Source organism: Catharus ustulatus, chromosome 15 (assembly GCF_009819885.2).
Source record: "Catharus ustulatus isolate bCatUst1 chromosome 15, bCatUst1.pri.v2, whole genome shotgun sequence".
In the NCBI taxonomy this organism is placed as follows: Eukaryota; Metazoa; Chordata; class Aves; order Passeriformes; family Turdidae; genus Catharus; species Catharus ustulatus.
In genome coordinates, this window is record NC_046235.1 from 17,338,172 (window position 1) to 17,358,483 (window position 20,312).

General features: G+C 49.9%; 1 protein-coding gene across 2 annotated transcripts in view; it reads right to left on the bottom strand.

Moving 5' to 3' along the window:
• SH3PXD2B (SH3 and PX domains 2B) overlaps window positions 1-20,312 on the bottom strand; it is a 69,188-nt gene that overhangs the window by 5,954 nt on the left and 42,922 nt on the right. Inside the window, exons 6-11 of one of the 2 annotated variants that reach the window (XM_033073392.1) lie at window positions 15,438-15,463; window positions 6,381-6,515; window positions 5,041-5,145; window positions 4,151-4,234; window positions 2,969-3,086; window positions 869-1,092 (exon numbers count right to left, since the gene is read on the bottom strand). In XM_033073392.1, coding sequence (XP_032929283.1) covers window positions 869-1,092; window positions 2,969-3,086; window positions 4,151-4,234; window positions 5,041-5,145; window positions 6,381-6,515; window positions 15,438-15,463 — 692 coding nt within the window. The remainder of the gene's footprint in view (window positions 1-868; window positions 1,093-2,968; window positions 3,087-4,150; window positions 4,235-5,040; window positions 5,146-6,380; window positions 6,516-15,437; window positions 15,464-20,312) is intronic. The other variant, XM_033073393.1, reaches the window with a different exon arrangement.

Here is a 20,312-nt window from a genome sequence, read left to right on the forward strand (position 1 = left end):
GGGGAAAAGAACCTGAAGGAGGAACCCATCAGCCCAGAACTCATCAGCTCAGAATCCTGATCCCATCAGCCCAGAATCCTGATCCCATCAGCCCAGAACCCATCAGCTCATCAGAATCCTGATCCCATCAGCCCAGAACCCATCAGCTCAGAATCCTGATCCCATCAGCTCAGAATCCTGATCCCATCAGCCCAGAACCCATCAGCTCAGAATCCCGATCCCATCAGCCCAGAACCCATCAGCTCATCAGATCCCTGATCCCATCAGCCCAGAACCCATCAGCTCAGAATCCTGATCCCATCAGCTCAGAATCCTGACTCCATCAGTTCAGAACCCATCAGCTCATCAGAATCCTGAGTGCCAAAGGTCACCCAGGTCTCAAGGGTGTCCCAGCTTTCAGGTTCTCCTGGGAAATGCAGCTCAAGTGACCACATGAAATCACTTTTGCATTGCAGCACTGACCCAGAGGATCTGGACTGCACAGGGGTTAAAATCACAGAATCCCACAATCATGGAATTGCCAGGGTTTGAAGGGACCTTGAAGCCCATTCCATTCCACCCCCTGCCATGGGTAGGGACACCTTCCCCTGTCCCAGGTTGCTCCAAGCCCTGTTCAGCCTTGCCTTGGACACTTCCAGGGATTCAGGGGCAGCCACAGCTGCTCTGGGCATCCTCGCAGGGAAGAATTTCTTCCCCATATCCCATCCTAGCCTGCTCTCTGTCAGTTTGAAGCCATTCTCCCTTGTCCTGGTAGCCCACCTGAGGCTGTTTGGACCCACCTGAAGCTGTGTTTGGACCCACCTGAAGCTGTGTTTGTTTTTACAGCCCCCCTGATCCTGTTTGCAGCCCCAGCTCCCCCAGCACTTACTGCGGCGGATGTCGGCGCTGGCCAGTGCCCGGCTCTCCAGCCTGCCGTCCCTCTGGGCCCCCAGCCCGTCCTTGTCCCTGGCCAGCCCCTGCTGCCTGGAGAGCCCATCCAGCTCCAGGGCACTGGAGGGAGCCGAGGAGCCCGAGCCCAGCTTGGCTGGCAGCACATCTCCATTGCCCTTCCTCAGGTAGGAGGCAGGAGCCCAGCCCTCCTGGCCCTGGTACCTGTGGGGACAAGTGGGGTTATTGGGATTTATGTGGATCTGTTATTGTGGTGTTATATGGGTCTGTTATTGTGGTGTTATATGGGTCTGTTATTGTGGTGTTATATGGGTCTGTTATTGTGATATCAAATGGATCTGTTATTGTGATTTATATGGATCTGTTATTGTGGTATCATATGGATCTATAAATATTATATCATATGGAGCTGTTATTGTGATATCATATGGATCTCTTATTGTGATTTATATGGATCTGTTATTGTGGCATCATATGGATCTGTTATTATAATATCATACAGATCTGTTATAGGGCTTTATATGAATCTGTTATTGTGGTATTATATGGATCTGTTAGTGTGATTTATAGGGATCTGTTATGTGATATTATATGGATCTGTTAATGTGATATATGGCTCTGTTATTGTGATTTATATGGATCTGTTATAATATTTTATGGATCTGTAAATATGATATCATATGGATCTGTTAATGTGATATTATATGGATCTGTAAATATGTTATCACAGGGATCTGTTATTGTGGTATCATATGGATCTGTTATTGTGATTTATATGGATCTGTAAATATGATATCATATGGATCTGTTATTATGATATTATATACATTATATATACAGAAATAACAGGATGGAACTGAAGGTTCAGCTCTTTTTAGAGTTTTTACTCTATTAGTGTCATCAGCCTCGTTTTAGAGTGAGACACAGGAGATGGTGAAACGCTGTGACAACAACAGCTGAAATTCTCTTCATTGCAAAGTCTTTTTAAAAGATTTCTAGCCAATAAGTTACTGCTAAAAGCTTCCAGGCATTTGCTTAAGCCAGTTATTAAAGCTGCATGTGCATCTTGCTTTGCACAATGTTTGCTTGTAATAGCTTAAAAACAATGGATAAAGGTTCATTATTTAACTTACATATTTCTACTATTTTGCTTAACATTTTCCTAAGGCCTGACTCTACACAGCTCATATCCTTATTGCTTCTTGCCTTCAGCATTCTTGCTTTCTTCCACCCTGAGATTTGCCTTCCCACAGCTTTTGGAGGGTTTTCTACCCCCAGTGCTGTAAAGCCCAGGTTTCACCTCTGCAATGGCACCAGCTCAGCAAGGAAGAGCTTGGCAGGGAAAGCAGAGGGAAAAACCAGAGAGCTGCTGCTGGGATTGATGCACCTGGTGTGTGGAGAGAGCACAAACCTCTCCCTGCTGGCAGCCTGGATCCCTTCCCTGCTCTAAATCTGTTTAGGAGAGAAACCCTGATTGAAAAAAGCACATCCACAGTGCCCTGCCATGGCAGAGACTCTCCCTGCTGCCTGGGCTGCAGCCACCCTGCTCAGAGGCACCAACTCCTGAGCTGTAATTGCCTTTTGAGCTCCTGGGGCAGCTCAAACACCACTGGAGGTGTTTGTGGGGCTGTGCTGCTGCCAGGTTCAGTGCAAGGTTAAGAAAATTGCAGTGTGTGCTCCCACCCTGAGCAAGCCCAGCTGTTTGCTCCACCACAGAGAAGAGAAAATGAGTTTCCAGCAGAAAACAACCCTCAGCTCAGGATGGGCTCTGGCTCAGCAGAGCTGGCCCAGACCTGGCCAAGAGCTTCCAACCAGAGCCAGGAGATCCAGCCTGCCTTGGGACATTGGTGGCTTTTCCCATCAGCAGGATGTGACACCCCAGCAGTGCTCTCACCCCACTGCTGGAGAGCACAGCACAGGAAATCAGGGCTTCTCAAAGATTTCCAACCAAAGCTGTGCTTGAACATCCAATCTGTCAGGATGGACAGAAATAATTTCTGCTACTCTGCCCTCCCCAGCTCCCAGACTTGCCTTGGGACTGGACACCCCACAGCCCCAGCTGCAGTGCCTGGGACAGTACCTGATTTTCCACCAGCCCTCCAGGTTCTTCTGGATCACCACCACCACAGCCCCTCTGTCCAGGTTCATCTCATCCTGGTCCCTTGCAGTGTAGGGGTAAATAACTGTGTACTTCTCCTCTGTTGGGAAGAAAGAGCAGTTTCAGGGAGGAGCTGTTTGATGGGAACCTGGCCTCAGCTGGAAAAATGGCTATGAAGTGCTTTATGGAAATGATAATTACACAAATGGGAATTTGGGTGCAAACACACAGAGATACACGACCATTCAAAGGGGAATCACAGTGAAATGTGTTGGGAAATGTAAACTTTGGAGAGCTACTCTGGCCCAAGAAGTTCTCTAAATCAGTTTCTCCTCTCCCTTAGGACTGAAGACTTTTCACAACTCATCACAGAAGCCCTTCCATGCATCCATTTCAGCCCAGATTTCATTCTCAGAGCCTTTAAAGAGGAACTGTCCTCTGTAAGGGGAGAGAAATCCCACAGGCACGTGGACATGCACACAGAGGTGCCCTCAAACTGCTCCAGAGCAGCAGATCTGCAGGAATTCCACCACTGAACCCCCAGGCCATTGGTCAAAGCCACATGGGGAGCCTGGAGAAGAGCCTGATGTCCTGTGCACCACAACAAGGGATGTTGAGCAGGGATGGGGATGTTCTTCCCTTCAGGAGGAACATCCTAAAAGCCATGCAGACATGTCAGACAAATGGGTCCATCCATGCTCCCCTCTCCCTCAGCTTCCTCTCTGAAGAAACATGAAAATAATTGCCTGTCAGTGCCAGAAAAGGGTGAAGGCCATTTGGGGAAAAATCTGCCTCCAAAATCCACCCCAAATCCCCACCATGAGGGTTTCCTGCATTTATCTTCTGGGAGTGGCACAGCTCTGGAAGGGTCTGGTTTCCCACCCCTTCCTGCAGAGGAGACCAAGCAGAGAATGTCCCATCACCACATCCAGCAGGAGCTTCTCCTCCTGACCCCACCTTGAGGCACCTTGGGCTCACGGTTAGCCCAGGAATTAAGGCAGAATTCTGCTGGGGAAAAGCAGGAACTGTGATTTCTGAGCCCAAACATGAGCAGGAGCAGCTGAGAGAGGAGAGGGATGAGCAGTGAGGAGCAGGGGTGACACATGCACAGCAAACCAACATGCACACAAGGCTGCCAGCACAGAAAGTCTCTGTGTGCTCCACCTTGAGCCCATCCACTGGTGTACAAGTCCCCAAGCGTCCGGCGGCGGCCGAGGTGCCTGGGCAGAGACCAGTACCTCCATGGCACTGGGAACAGCGTGGGGGAGGCAGGAGAAGGACAAGAGAGGGTGTAAGGAGGTGACACCAGCTCCAGGAGACGACAGGGCTGACACACAGGGTGGTGCAGAGACTCTGCTCACCTGGAAGCTCCCCAGGGAGGGGCTGAGCCCTGCTTTGGGCACCCAGAGTCACTGGGAAGGATGTGTTATGCAGGGACACTTTGGACAGGCTGGAACCTCGCTGTTCCTGACTGCAAATCACATCCACAGTGCCCTGCCATGGCAGAGACTCTCCCTGCTGCCTGGGCTGCAGCCACCCTGCTCAGAGGGACCAGCTCCTGAGCTGTAATTGCCTTCTGAGCTCCTGGGGCAGCTCAGACACCACTGGATGTGTTTGTGGGGCTGTGCTGCTGCCAGGAGCACAGGTTCAGTGTGTTATGCAGGGACACTTTGGATTTGCTCCAAGGACAGGCTGGAAACTCACTATTCCCACACTGTGGGCTCTCTGTTCTGTGCTGAGGTCACAAGCATTGCCCAAGGACCTGGGCTTTGCTTCTCCTCCATCCAGGGCAGGTAAACACTCCCTGGGCCAAAAGGAGGCAGTGGCTGAGCATTCCTTGGAGGTGGCACCTCTGTGGAGGAGCAGGAAGGCCAGTGGATGCCCCAGCAGCTGCAGCACTGGGCAGGCAGGACCATTCCTGGGCTTTCATCTCTTTTCCAGGTTTTTCTCCTGGGTTTTTCCTCCCCCAGACTCATGCTCTGCCCCATTCAGAGAGGGTGATGCAGTGCTCCCAGCAGAGGAATTTGGGGCAGATGCTTCCAGCACTTGCCTACCTTCATCAGGCTGCATGGAGAACTCATCCTGGACTCCATCCTGGGCCTCCAGGCAGGTCGCTGGCACCCAGCCCTGCTCCTCCAAGGTGCTCACAAACCACCAGCCTGAGGAGAAAACAGCAGGAGCCTCAGCCAAGGGCTCACACCAGCCAAAAACTCCCTCCAAACCCTGTGCCTGGGGGGCTGTGACCCCTTCTTGCATCTCCACGGGAAGCTGGGGTGACCCCAAAGCAACAGAGCCAAGCACAGGAGAACAGCTGAGTGACATCTAAAAGCAAAATTCCCTCCCCAGGACAACCAGAGGGGCTGAGAGCTGAATGGCTCCAGCCACTACCTTTGCTTTTGGATTTTTCTGCCCCTTCATGGTTCATTTTCCCTCAGTGTGGGTCAGCAAGCCTGGGCTAATTAGCAGAGATGAATTCCCTGTGTGTGAATCGATAGCTGAGTCCTGCTGCGCTCGCCTTCTCTACATTTGTGGAAACAGCAAAACTGAAAAGCTACGAGCAAATGCAGGATTTAAAACATCAGCTCTCCCACTGGAAGCCCAGCCAGCTCCAGAGAGGCCACAAGCAATTCTGGGCCCCCCTGTGTGCCCAATCAAAACCAACGCTTGCTGCTCGTTATTAAAAGCACAATTTGTGTCTTTAGGGGGGAAAATAAAGACTGAGCATTACCCTCAGCACCCCCCCAGAGAATCATTTAAAACGACAACTAGATTGTCAGGGAGGGAATCAGCTGCCTGCATGGAGGGAAAAGCAGGGCTGACCTTTGATAAATAAATTATTTTCCACAGATTTTGAGCTGGCTGTGCTAATCGTTTCATTTGCTTCAGGGTTGCTTTTATTTCTCTCGTCCTCAAACAGAGCTGCTGGTGCAACTGATCCTCTGGGGACCAGCTCTCCAAAATGTTAAAATCTATTTTCATGGCTTAACTCCCCCTACAAGCATCTTCTGTAAGCTTCAGGGAATCAATTCTCCACAAGCTCCAGAAGCTGGGCCCACAGCAGAGGTTAAGAGCAAGTTTAAGTTTTGAAGCAAGCGAAGAGCTCGGCTGCTGCCCACAGGAATTGTGAATGCACCAAGGGGCCACCACGAGAGTGTCCCTGTCTGTCACTAAAACCAGTGACAGAGGACAGTGATTTGTCCTCAGGACACATCAGCCAAGACTTCCAGCACAAAGTAGAGACTGGCGAAGGTGGACGGCGCCGAGGGGAAATCAGCCCTTGGAGAGACTCGTCCACACTCACAGACCAAAGCTGCTCCTGCAGGTCCCACCTCAGTGACAACACAGCACTGCTCCTGCCAGCCCAGAACCCTGTGCAGAGCCCAGCTCCCTGTACCTGATTCGTTCTTCTCAATGATATCCACCACCTGGCCCACGCACAGGCTGATCTCCGAGCTCTCCTGCTTCTGGTAGTCGGCCACCACGACATACTGCTCCAGCACCAGGGGCTCTGCCGAGGCACAGTCAGCTCCTGCACACACAGGGGGACAAGAACCGACCCGTGTGCCAGGTCAGCACCGTCCCCAGGGCACCCCGCGGTGGGAGAGGGGTGACATCGGGGCACAGTGAGGGGGACAGAGATCAAACCAGCAGCCAGGTGAGATGGGGACAGCCAGGTGAGACCTGCTGCACACCAGAGCCACCCAAGCAACCTCCACCAGCCACCACCTCTCAGCAGCTTTTGGGGACTCTCCTGTGCCGCCCCAAAACACAGAGCCTGCAGCGGGTTCTGCTACAAACCCGTGGGGCAGCATCCCCTGTCCTCACGGTGTCCCTGCTGTGCTCAGCCCCCTGCTCCCTGCCCAGCAACCCTGGCAAAAAAACGGGAAAAATATCCCGAGGAGGAGCAGAGGGGGCAGAACACAGAGGGAACAAAGCGTTCCTGCAGCCAGGAAGAGGAGAGCAGGAACTGTGGGATCCTGGGAGCTGCGGGATCGCCGGAACGGAGCTGGACCGGCGGCAGGTGGCACTGCGGAATAACCATGGGATAACCATGGGATAACCATGCGATAACCATGCGATAACCACAGGATAACATGGGATAACCACAGGATAACCATGGGATAACCACGGGATAACCACGGGATAACCAGAACACTGAGAGAACTGTGAGATAACCACGGGATAACCATGGGATAACCATGGGATAACCACAGGATAACCACGGGATAACCAGAGGATAACCATGGGATAACATGGGATAACCATGGGATAACCACGGGATAACCAGAGGATAACCATGGGATAACCACGGGATAACCATGGGATAACCATGGGATAACCAGGACACTGGGAGAACTGTGAGATAGCCACGGGATAGCCATGGGATAACCATGGGATAACCATGGGATAACTATGGTATAACCACGGGATAACATGGGATAACATGGGATAACCACGGGATAACCATAGGATAACCACGGAATAACCACGGATAACCATGGGATAACCATGGAATAACATGGGATAACCATGGAATAACATGGGATAACCATGGGATAACCATGGGATAACCAGGACACTGGGAGAACTGCAAGATAACCATGGGATAACCACGGATAACCATGGGATAACCGGGACACCACGAGAACTGTAGGATAACCAGGAGCACTGTAGGATAACCTGGACACTGGGAGCACTGCAGGATAATCAGGACACCACAAGAACTGTAGGATAATCAGGAGCACTGCAGGATAATCGGGACAACAGGACTGCTCCAGCCCCTGCTGGCACCGGAGGGGAGCGAGGCCAGCCCGGTGCCCGGTTTGTGTTTTGCAGCACGTTTTCCTTTAGGACAGAGCCCAGGGATTCCCCTGGCCTGGCAGAATTCCCTGTTTACATCTGTCACCACCCCACAAACACCAGTGTCCCCTACACAGAGCACAGCTCCCCTTTCCCCACCTGCCAGGGAGCCTGTGGAGCACCAGGGTTTGGCAGGACACTGCCCACAGCACCTCAGCACTTCCTCCAAAAAACTCCAAAAAGCACAAAAGTCTCAAAAAAAAAACCTTGTCCGGGACTCTCCTTCACCAGGATGAGAGGAGAACAAATACCTTTACAAACAATTTGGTGGTTGGAGGGATGAGTGTTGACATCTTTAAAATGGGTCTTAATATCTCTGCTGACTTTGGGCAGCCTTTATTGCAGAGCCCAAAGTTTGGCTCCTGACAGCCAAGGGGCTGCACTGCTGAACTTGTGAATTTTGGGGTAAAATGACCCTCAAGGGGGGATATGGGGGAGGTAGGTCAGGAAGGCTGTTCCTTCCTGGTACCTCAGCAATGGGGAGAGGAAGAGGGCAGCATGCAGCCAGGAATTTGGGATAAAAGGAGGCTGCACCCTCTGTGAGAAATGGATTTGTAAAGGATTTCAGTCTGGCTGAAAGCTCACACAGCCTTGTACATGTGTATGCAAACTCGATAAGGTGTGCTGACTTAGAAAGGCCACAGAATAAAAAACACATTGTTGAGAGAGAGATTGAACTAGAAACGAGTTTCAGATGATGGCCTTGCAAAAAGACCAGATATTTGGGAGAATTACAGCTGTGAAAGATGCATTGTGGTGAGACCACGTGGGGTACAATAATCAGGGATTGGTGTTAGAAGTATTAGCACCATTGTGTGGCAAAAGCTAATAGGCTAAAAAACATTTAAAAGGTATTGTAACCAGGAAATAAGTTGGCTTCTGATAGAATAGTGTAGAGTTTTACATCTCTTAGGTTTCACCCTTCAGTGAGACTAAAAATAGAATAAAATCTTTTAAAAATGCCTCTCAGAGGTGGGATTTTCCAACAGCCCTCCAAAACCCCGAGAGAGAAAACCCTGCAGGCTGTGCCTCGGTGTCCTCTCCAATAATTCAAACAAAGTTGCACAACTCCCATGTCTCCTTTTTGGACAGAAACCTCTGGGGTTTGCAGATTTTCCTGACAACTTGGGGTTGCTCTGGGATTCTCTTGGCAGCGAGGGGAGCTGGGGACACAACTCATTTGGTTTGGGTGACCCCCTCCTATGGCACCAGGTGATTGACAGGGTACCACTTCTCTGTCTCATTTTAATTTTATGCCAAGGGGGGAACAATTGTTCAAATGTTTTTTGCTAAGAGGAAAAGATGAGCAGGTGCTTTTTATTCAACCACGATTGGTGAATGTGTGTGTGAGGGCATTGGAGTCCCTGGTAAGGGTTATTTGAGGTCATTTGGGGTTACTGGAGGTCATTTAAGTTCTTGAGAGGGGTTATTTTAGTTCATTTGGGGTTATTTCAGTTCATTTGGGGTTACTGGAGGTCAAAGGAATGATGGTAGGGGTTACTTGAGGTCATTGATGGCTTTTTTAATTGATCCAGGTGTTACTTGAGGTCATTTGGGGTTACTTGAGGTCATTTGAGGCCCTGATCAAGGTTACTTGAGGTCATTTGGGGTTACCTCAGGTCATTGGTGCATTTTTTAATTGATCCAGGGGTTACTTGAGGTCATTTGAGGCCCTGATAGGGGTTACTTGAGGTCATTTGGGGTTACTTGAGGTCACAGGGGTTACTTAAGGTCATTGGTGTATTTTTTAATTGATCCAGGGGTTACTTCAGGTCATTTGAGGCCCCAAGTGGGGTTACTTGAGGTCATTGGAGTCTTTTTTTATTGATCCAGGGGCTGCTTGAAGTCATTAAAGTACTTTTAAATTGATCTTTTAAATGGATCTCTAATGCCCTGGAGATTTGGGACTTCTCAGCTGCAGGAAAAGGATGAGAGACCTTGGCTAGCAGTAGCCACGGGTCACCTGCAAGGATTACTGGGCTAATATCAGCTGTCACTGTCCTCTTCAGTCTCTTATTTACTTCCCACACCTGGTGCAGAGACCCCACAGACAGGGAGAAGCCAGGAGGGGGTGTTCCAAATTTCCAAATGTTTCAAAGTTTGTTAAAAACTTGGGTTTGTAAAGACAAACTGGGAGATAAGAGGAGGGACTGAGAGGAAAAATGTGTGGTGTCTTTCCAAACAATTTGGAGGGATGGTCTTTGAGATGGGGCTGAATGTCTCTGCTGACTTTGGGCAGCAGGTTTGTTGTAGATTCCAGAGAATTTGGCTCCTGACACAGCCAAGGCTGAACTCCTCAATTTTGGGGTAAAATGCAGCAAATTCCCTGCAGCAATGGGGAGGGGAAGAGGGCACCATGTGGCTGGGAGTTTAAAAAGGAAGCTGCATCCTCAAAAACCTCAAAAGAGAAAAAATCCACGGGCATGTGCCCCAGTGGAATCTCTCCCTTTATTTAAATAAAGTTCCACTGTCTCCTTTTTTTGGCCATAAACCTCTGTTTGGGGATTTTCCTGAGCTCTGGACCTGCCTTGCAGCTTCCCAACCTGCCAGGGAAGACACTGGTGCATTATTCCAGTCTCCCTCAGTGTGGTAAGGTTTAACTAATCCTTGAAAAGAGCTTTGGAAATAGGAAGGTGTTCATCACCACAGCACAAGTGACACAAAAGAATCACACACCTGATTGCAGGTGTTGAGTTTACAGGGGCTGTGTTTACCCTGAGTACCAAGTTTTGGTGGGGCAGAAATCACACCTGGGCCAGGCAAAGCAGAAATACAGGATAATCCCCTGCCAGTCTCCAAGAAATTGCACAGAGAGAGGTGTGAAATGCAGCACAGGAATTCAGCCTCACACCAGGACGGAGTTCCCATGGCAAATACACCTGCACAGGTGCTCTCCAGAGTTCTTTCCTATGGGAGAAGCTATTCCAGGGCATGGGAATCCCAAAGTGCCATCCTCATCCTGAAGGACAGCAGCTCCTCAGCATTCCCAGGATATTCTGATGCTCCTGGAGAAGTTCTCCTGTCCCAGCCTCTCCCAGCTGCTCCTGAGAATGCCAGACCACAGCCAAGATTTAAATGAAGCATGTGTCTGCAGGGCAGTGTTATTTAAAGGAAAAGAAGGAAATTATTGTGTCCATCTGCTATAAAGAGCACTCTGCAGAGCTCCAGGTGAGCTGGCCAAGTGCAGAGGAGCTGTTCCTGCTCATGGGAGCTTCCTCCACACCAAAACCCCGAGGTGGGGCAGCAGACAGAGTTAAAATAACCCTGCAAAGTGAATGGTGGGTGCTGGGATTGTCTGTTCCAGCAGCCCAATTAAAGGTTTGTGTTTAAAGCATCTGAGGATCTACCCAGCCCCTGAGAGAAGAATAACAACTGTAGGAAGAGATAAGTGCTCCCCTTTGTGGCTGTAATTACACCGTGCCTCTGAGGCTATTTGTAGTTCCAGCAGCCAATTCTGGATCCTCCAGTGTACCCATTAAACCAGCAAGGGAAGTGGGAAACTCAGCTTGGAGGAAGAGGTGGGTGTCAATTTTGGGAGCATCTTCACCTGGCCTAATCATCCTCAACCACAAAAACACACCCTGGAGTGAGCAACAGCACCCTGAGCACAAATACAGCATCCTGAGCACACATCCAACACCCTGAACACATACCCAGCACCCTGAGCACACATCCAGCACCATGGAGTGAGCAACAGCACCCTGAGCACACATCCAGCACACCCTGGAGTGAGCAACAGCATCCTGAGCACAAATACAGCATCCTGAGCACACATCCAGCACCCTGGAGTGAGCAACAGCATCCTGAGCACAAATACAGCATCCTGAGCACACATCCAGCATCCTGGAGTGATCAACAGCATCCTGAGCACAAATACAGCATCCTGAGCACACATCCAGCACCCTGGAGTGAGCAACAGCATCCTGAGCACAAATACAGCATCCTGAGGACACATCCAGCACCCTGTAATGAACAACGTCCTGAGCACACATCCAGCACCCTGAGCACACATCCAGCACACCCTGAGCACAAATACAGCACCCTGAGCACACATCCAGCATCCTGAGAACACATCCAGCACCCTGGAGTAACAGCACCCTGAGCACATACCCAGCGTCCTGAGCACACATTCAGCACACCTTGAGCACACATCCAGCACCCTGGAGTGAGTAACAGCACCCTGAGCACAAATACAGCACATCCTGAACACACATCCAGCACCCTGAGCACACATCCAGCTCCCTGAACACACCCTCAGCACCCTCAGCTGTGACAGTGACACAAAGGTGGCCCAGGAAAGGGGAATCCAGCGAGGCAAGGGACCACTGAGGCCCTTGGCTGGGCTTGCACAAGTGATGTTCTCTCACCCTGATGCAGGGGAGGCACTCAGCACACCCCAGAGCCAACCCCAGGGCTGCTCAGAGCCCAAAAATCCCTGCAGGTTTTGTCTGGCCTCTCTCCCAAGGGTGGAGATGTACAAACCCAGCAGGAAAGGAAATCTCACAGATATGGGGCTGCTTGTGATGTTTTCAGCCTTCCCAGCTTCTGCCTCTGCAAGTGCCAAAAGTGAGGGACTTGTGGCAGAGCTTTGGTGTTCCCAGAGGGAAACAGAGCTCAGCACTGAATTAGGGACAGGTATTTGGGTTTGAAGCCTTTTGCACACTGCAGCCTTTGGTAATGCATCTCCCAAAAATGTCATTCTGTGGATAAAGTCCCTTCCTCCTCTGCCTGTGTGGATCAGAGGCAGAGCTCCCAGGACAGCCCCTCTTCTTCCAGACCTGAGGAGTTTGGGATGATCACTGCTGCAAGGGGGCTCTTCCTGCTGCTCTCATTTCTCTGGGAAATGGGCACTGAAAAATGTGCTGAATTCTTTGCAAGCCCTCTCATCCCTCCAGGGATTCTTCCAGAATCTGGAAAACAATCAGATGGAAATACCATCCACCAGTGGAGTTTCAGAAAGCTCCCCTGTGTTTCCAGTGCCTCTCCTCAGAGCAAACTCTGCCCTCTGGGCTCTCTCTGCCATTGCAGGGACACGGGCACAGCAAAAAGGACGTGGGCACACGAGAAAGCAGCTAAACCCAAACTGGCAAAGGGGCATTTGAGGTCTCTGCCAGCCCCCTCGGGCAGCTCCACCCAAATAGAAACTCTGGAGGCAGCTTCAGGCTGGCTTGCACGAACCCAAGGCTCTCCATCTGTGCTTTCTGTGCAATGTGAGAGGCTGAGAGAACAGAGACGCTCAGAGCAGTCTGGGACTGATGGCGTGACTACTTTTAGACGTGCCTAAATCGTGGCCAAGGCAGAGCCCCAAGCCTGGGGAATAATCCAACCCCCCCAGGCTGTGCAGAGCCCACGCCTCAGCCCCAGCCAGGTGGGATTACAAATCTGGTAAAACAAGCTAAGCAAAGAAAGCAGATTTTTTATTTCCACACACACTGGGCCCTCCTCGAATCTCCAAACTCATCTGAGTCTCGTGGCCATCACAAAACAGCACTTTAACCCACTCTGCATCCCAGGGTTTGCTCAAATCCCATTTCCAAACCCAGCTTGCTGCTGCCAGGAGCTCAGAGCTCCTTCCAGCTCTACTCCCCTCTCTGGGTGCAATTGGGAAATTGCTTTTTGGAAAACCCTCGTGATTTTTGTTTGTTAGCAGCTGTTGCATGACCCCTCCCCAGGGACATCCTGGGTTGAAGGAGCATTTTTTGTGCCTTGCTGCACATTTGCTGCCTCAAAGCAGGACCCAGTGAACCATCAGGGATTTCCTCAAGGTATACAAGGAGTTGGGGTGACAGCAGCTGAACCAAATTCTTTTTCTGCTGCCAGGAAATGCAAGACAGTGAGAGGAATCTCTGAGCACGTCTGGCACGAGGCATTTGTGTGATTTAGTGAGAACAAACACCTTTCCCTGCTGGCTGCTGCCAGGGGCAGAACAGCACATCCTGCCCTGCCAGAGCAGGCTCTGCCTTGGATGTTATCCAAACTCTTCCTTCTCAATGGAGAGCTCCTGCTTCTCTAACAGGCACAGCCCTTAAATTGAATTTTGCCCTCATTGCACTGGGTTATGCAGCAGAAATTTTCTTCTTCTTCTTCTTCTCAACCCTAGAGAGGCCACAACACCAAAGGCAGAGCAGCTCTAACAGGCAGGGTCCTTAAATTGAATTTTGCCCTCACTTTTTTTTGGCTCATGAGAGCTTTAAAATCATCCCAGTGTCCTGCTTGGACAGAGAGCAGCCAGAGACTGAGCAGAAAATACTGAGCAAAGGTTTGAACCATCCTGAGTCCCACAGGAGAGCACCCAGCCCATGAGGACAGATCCCAGCCAGGAGCCACCAACAGCACCAGAGCTGCAGAGTGAGAGCAGCACTGGGACAGCAGCAGCTCCTGCAGGGGGGATGAGCTGCAGCTCCTCTCAATCAGCTCCTGAGCCCCTCCTGTGCCTCTCTCTGTCCTGCAGGAGGGATGAGCTGCAGCTCCCTGAGCCCCTCCTGTGCCTCTCTCTGTCCTGCAGGAGGGATGAGCTGCAGCTCCTGAGCCCCTCCTGTGCCTCCCTCTGTCCTGCAGGGGGGATGAGCTGCAGCTCCTGTGCAATCAGCTCCCTGAGCCCCTCCTGTGCCTCTCTCTGTCCTGCAGGGGGGATGAGCTGCAGCTCCTCTCAATCAGCTCCTGAGCCCCTCCTGTGCCTCCCTCTGTCCTGCAGGAGGAACCCACTCCCCTGCAGGTGAGTTTGCTCAGTGCAGTGCCAGTTCTCTGGCCAAAATCATTTCCACCACTGATGTCAGCAGAATTTCCATGCAGCCAAAGCTCAGAATTCCTCCCCAAAGAACCTCACACCATTTTTATGCCTTCTGCAGCTCCAGCAGCTGGAAGATGCCTCCTTAACCCACAGATCAAAGGCTCTTCCACTCCTCTCTGCTCTTTTTATACCCCTAAACCACACCAAGGGGGTCTTTCAGAGATGTCCCCTCTCCTGAGGAGCACCCCAGACCCAGCCACATTCCCCAAGCTCCCAGCAGCTCCACGGTGAAGGTTCCATGGGACCCTTCCAGCCCCCCAGGCAGCTCAGACACCCCCTGCACTGCTGAAATTTGGCACCCCCAGCCCTGCAGACCTTCAGCAGGAGCTGGGGCACATCCCCTGCACGGGGAGCTGCACCAAGAGCCAAGCCCTGTGCCACCACCAGCCACCACAGGGAGCCACAGGGGATGTGACAGCTTCTGGCAAGGGTGACAAGCTTCTAACCCCCCCTCAGCTGAGCAGGTGACCCCAGAGAAAGGCAGAGCAGAGCAAGGGCAGGAGCAGAGCAGCTGTTAGTACCTCTGTGCAGGAAAGAGGCCGTTCTCTGGATAATCCCTGATGAGGAACAAAAGCACATTGGGAGACCAGGGTGAGGCAGGGAGGGGGGGCTGGGGGGTCCAGGGCACTGCTGAGAGCTTGACCCACCTTGGGGAGCACCAGGGGGGTTGGGATGGGGGCTGCAGGGAAATCCCAGAGGGTGTTGGGGTCACTGAGCTGGAGCCCCATGGGGAGCAGGGCTGGGAGCAGCTCTGGGGGAAGGAGGAGGTGGTGGCAGCAGCAGAGAGGGAAGAGTCCTTACCAGACCTCTTCTTTCCAATGGGCTCCCTGCAAAAGAGAAGGAAGAGTGTCAGCACAGCCACAGGACTGTGGGTGATACAATTGATAAAATTCCCCCAAACCTGTCTGCCCCTGGCCCCTGGAATGTGCTTTAATGGATAAGGTCTCCTAGTTACCAAGGTGGAACTGAATTCCTTCAGAATTTGGTCACTCTCCTATCACTTTGGAAGATAATTGGCTAGAAATTAATTTTGAGTCCATCTTTAGAACTTTTGACTTCGATTGGATGCTGTTCTCTGTACAAATTTCAATCCTCAAATCTATAAATATGACTGTCTCCCCTTGGTCTTGGGGGATTCCTTCCCATGAAATAAAAATTCTTGTGGAAAAGTCTCTGATGGCCCCTGGTCTGTCCCTGCTGCTGAGTGATCTATACCAGCACTCTCCAGTCCTGGTGAAAGATCCACCAGGAATAAAAACCAGTTCACAGGGGACAGTTGGGGTGTTGGCCAAGTGACAAAGCCATGCAGGCTCTGCTGGGGCTCTGAGCTCCCTGAACCAGCTCATGGCTCCTTGCAGGCAGAAATTTAATGTTCTGTCCTTCCCTGGGTGGGCTTGGGTGGACACTGCTGGTGGCCTAGGAAAATTCCAGCCAGGACTTTTTCCCAGGTTTTTCTTAGATAACCCAAAATATTTCCCAAACTGTGAAAGTACACAGCTTCAAACTACAGACTTTCAAAAAAAAAGAGTTCTATCATTGATAGAACAGAAAAAAGCCACAAATTAAACACCTGTTATTTTTCATACAACAGTACAATACACACCTAACACAAAATGTTTTCTTATACTATCCAATAACCCCACCTAAACTTTAAAAACCATCCTATAAACACAAATCTTTCAATAAAAATCACTTTTTTCTCATAAAAAAACGTGTTGCTGTTATTCACTTTCCTTAGGCTTGGGTGCTGGCAACTCCTACCAAGCCACGTGGTGCCACCTCAGGCACTCATCCATGGAAGCAAAAATAAAATAAAATAGAATAAAATGAAATAGAATAAAATGAAATAGAATAGAATAAAATAAAATAAAAAAAAATAAAATAAATTTTTAAAATAAAATAAAATAAAATAATAAAAAATAAAATAAAATAAAATTTAAAAAATAAAATAAAATAAATTAAAAAATAAAATAAAATAAAATAAAATAAAATAAAATAAAATAAAATAAAATAAAATAAAATAAAATGCAGCCAAGATGGAGTGGAAACAAACAGGACATTGTTACAGAAACTGGAGCCTGCTGAGTTCAGACTGTGCAGAGACCAACAGAGGAATCTGGCACAGAGCATCCCGAAGATTTCTCATCAGAGAAATTGCAGGGCTGAATGTGAGTTAATTAAAAATGAATTAAAGTTGCCCCAGTTCAGAGGGAAGGGAAGCACAGCAAGGCCAGAGGAGCAGGCTGGAGATCAGCAGGTGGGGATGCACCCTGGTGCTGATGGCAATAACTGCTGTTCCTCCCTTTTTCCTTTCCTTCTGTTAAACCCATCACTGTAACTCATCCCCTGCTCCCTCTCCCTGCTCTGAGTCAGGGGCAAGGCAGGAGCTGCCCTTTCACTTTGCTGCTGGGATGTTCCTGGCAGGGACAGGAGCTCAGACAAGGCAGGAAACAGCAATAACAGCAATAACAACAATAACAGCAATAAACCCTCTGCAGCATCTTTTTCTTCTCTTTCTCATCCTCCTGGGATCCCTGTGGAGCTCCCTGGCAACTCAAGGCTCCAGCACAAGAGAAGGAAAATCCACTCTGCCTCCCAGTGTAAATCTCATTTAGCTCCAGCCCCCTCCCCACACTCACAGCTGTGACAGGGGGACACCACCCAGCCCCACAGAGGTGCCAAACCCCCAGGGATGCTCCTGCAGCTGCTCCCCAGAGCTCTGAAGGGTTGTTGAGTGGCTGGAGCCTCACCCAAAGCTCTGAGCTCACACCAGTCTCAGTGTCCTTCAGGAACCTCAGAATTCCCTGGAAGGAAACTTTGACCAGGAGAACTCATAGCAGATTCAATAATCCCCCATGCCATGCTTTTTTTTTTAGGAAAAGTGAGGTTTCTCAAGCATCTTCTCTAGGCAGCATCCCTGTGGATCCAGGGGTGGGAGCTCAGGGATCCAGCAAAGATAAATTAAAACCAAACACAAAGAAGCTGCTTTTCAATTTGTAAAACAACTGCTAAACTACTCTGCACGATGTTGGAGACACTGAAATTCTTCATGGACTTACAGGGCCATAATTCAGGTAAGAAATGTTAATTAAAAGTCATTAACTATAAAGCCAGGTCTAAAGAAGAGCTGCTACAAGAGTTTATAAACTCTGTTGGTGGCTGCTGGGCCAGGCAGCTCCCAGAGCTGCAGGGAGGAAAAACTCACCTTGCAGTGGGACTCACAGGGAAAAAAGTGCCCCCAAAGGTGGCTTAGGGCCACATTTTGTGGCCAGCTCGTGGGATAGGTGAAAAACTGGAGCACCAACACCAGGGGAACAACTGCAGCTGCTGCAAACCCACGCAGGAGCCACATCAAAGGGACGGATCTGAGGTCAGCATTCCCAGAAAACATCTCCCTCATATAAAAAAAACCCTTCTCTTGTAAAAAAAAATATCCTGCTGAATACAGTAATGCCACCAAAATAGCTGTCAGGAGAGGGTTCATCTGCTGAGCATGCAGCAAGCTTGGAGAGGTTTGCAGAATTTATGGAGTGGGGTACAAGAGAGCCCTTGTTTGGGAGAAATGATGTTTAGGAAATGCTCTGAAAGGAGCTCCTGTCCCCACAGCCCAGCTCAGAACCTGCCCTGGGAGCTCAGAAAAGCCAGGGCTCTGTCCAGGCAGCTGGCACAAAGCAGGATCCTGCAGGAAGTCGGTGTTTCTGTGTTTCTGTCCCCCAGGAAAGGCAGTTCCCAGCAGACAGGGGAGGTCAGGCTGTTTTGGAGCTGGGATCCACCTGAACTCCTGGGGAATGTGGGCACCAGGAGAAATGCAAAACAAACTTTGTGTGCAAGTTCTGGAGAGCAGGACAGCACCCCAGAGCTACCAGCCAGCAAGAATCCTCATCCAAAGCAACATCCATCCACTCATGGCTCACCAGCAAAAGCTCCTGGAGCGGATCCCTGCAGCCCAGAGCAGGGACAAAGTTCAAAGCAACAACTTTTTAAGTGTCTTTACATGATGGGCTGCTCAGCTCCCCAAAAAACCCAATGGAATGTGCTTTTAATTGAAGGGGTTTTTAATTTTCCATCCCATTCCCCACCACATCCCACCTGTAACTGTGGGAAATTAATAATAAATAAATAAATAATATTAAGAACTTGTTAGTCATTAATTGTTGCTGTAGACTTTGTGTTAGAGATAGAAATGAGATGAGATACACTTCTGTTCATGTAGTAAAAGAAGGGTTTGGGTTATTTTCACATCCTGATTTACAGGGTTTTACAAAAGCATTGTGTCTGTCTCTGATTGGTTTGTGCCTAACTGGTTAGTAACTAGTTAATCTGTTTAATTGTCCAGCACACTAGAGGTGCCTATGTGTTAAAATATCTCTTTTTAGGTATTTTTTGTATATTTAGCAATTCAGGACAGTTTTCACAGGTGTAGATTCTTTCTGATGAGAACAAGCTGTTTCTGCAGTCCAGGATTCTGTTCTCAGGAAAAGTTGGGAGTTTCTCCTGGGTGTTTATCAGCTCTCAGCTCAGCTGGGAAATAAAGCTTGATTTTACAAGACTTTTCTTTGATAAGGTATTTACCTATATGTCACAATTAATACAAATAAATTATGAATAAATATTAATATTGTTTCTCCAGAGTTAAGCTGGGCTCTCTAAAACTCAGCTGAATGCTTTGACTCAGCAGTGGCTCCATGCCCAGCCCTTCAGACTCCCCCAGCCTGACTCCAGCACCTCTGCTGTGCTAAACCCAGCTCTGAACTGCACAAGGGAGGGTGGGAGCACACAGCAACCTCCCACCCCAGCATCCTGTGCTGCTCAGACCTGCTGAGACCTGTGGGGAGCAGCAATTTGATGATTTCTCTCCTTTGAAGCTGCAGGGATTCCATCCAGCACTGAGGAGAAAAATCCCACATCCCCCAGATTGCTGACTTTCCAGAAATTTCTTTTTCCACAACCATTTCTCTTCTCCTTCCCTCACTGCTTTTCACAAATTCCTCTGGATTCAGCCCCATCTGACCCAGGGTTGGAAGCAGTGGAGGAATTCCAGTGCAGAGCTTGCTGGACAGGGATCCTCATCACAAAAGCCACCAGTTGTCCCTGCCAGTGGAAACCCTGCCACCCCCTCTGCTCCCCTGATGGATGTGGGGTCTGCAGGCAGGAGTTTGGGATGAGGGAAGAGGAGAAGGATGGCTTCACCTCCCCCTTCCACCCACCAAATCCTGTCTCAGCTCCACCCTGGCTGTGACATCCTGCCCAGCTGGGAGCAGTGGTGGAAGGAAGAGGAATAAAGTCAGAATTGGAGCCTTTTCCTCTCCTTGAGACAGGCTGGGGCTTGGAGAGCAGGTGGGAGGTTGGGAAGGGCTTGGAGCTCAGCTGAGAGGCAGCAGGGAGCAGCTGGTGCTGCTGAGCCCTGCAGGAACAAGGAGAGCCCAGCAGAGCTCCAGCTCTGGGGAAACAACTCCACAGGGGCCTGGAACAAATGCCTGGGCTGTCCAACTCCTCTTTCCATTCCCAAACACTGCCAGAACCAAGGGCTGAATACACAAACTGCAGTTAAAGCAGAATTCCATAAACTGCAGCTAAAGCAGAATTCCATAAACTGCAATTAAACCAGAGCTCCACGGGCTGCAGTTAAACCAGAATTCCAAGGGCTGTAGTTAACCCAGAATTCCATGACTGCAG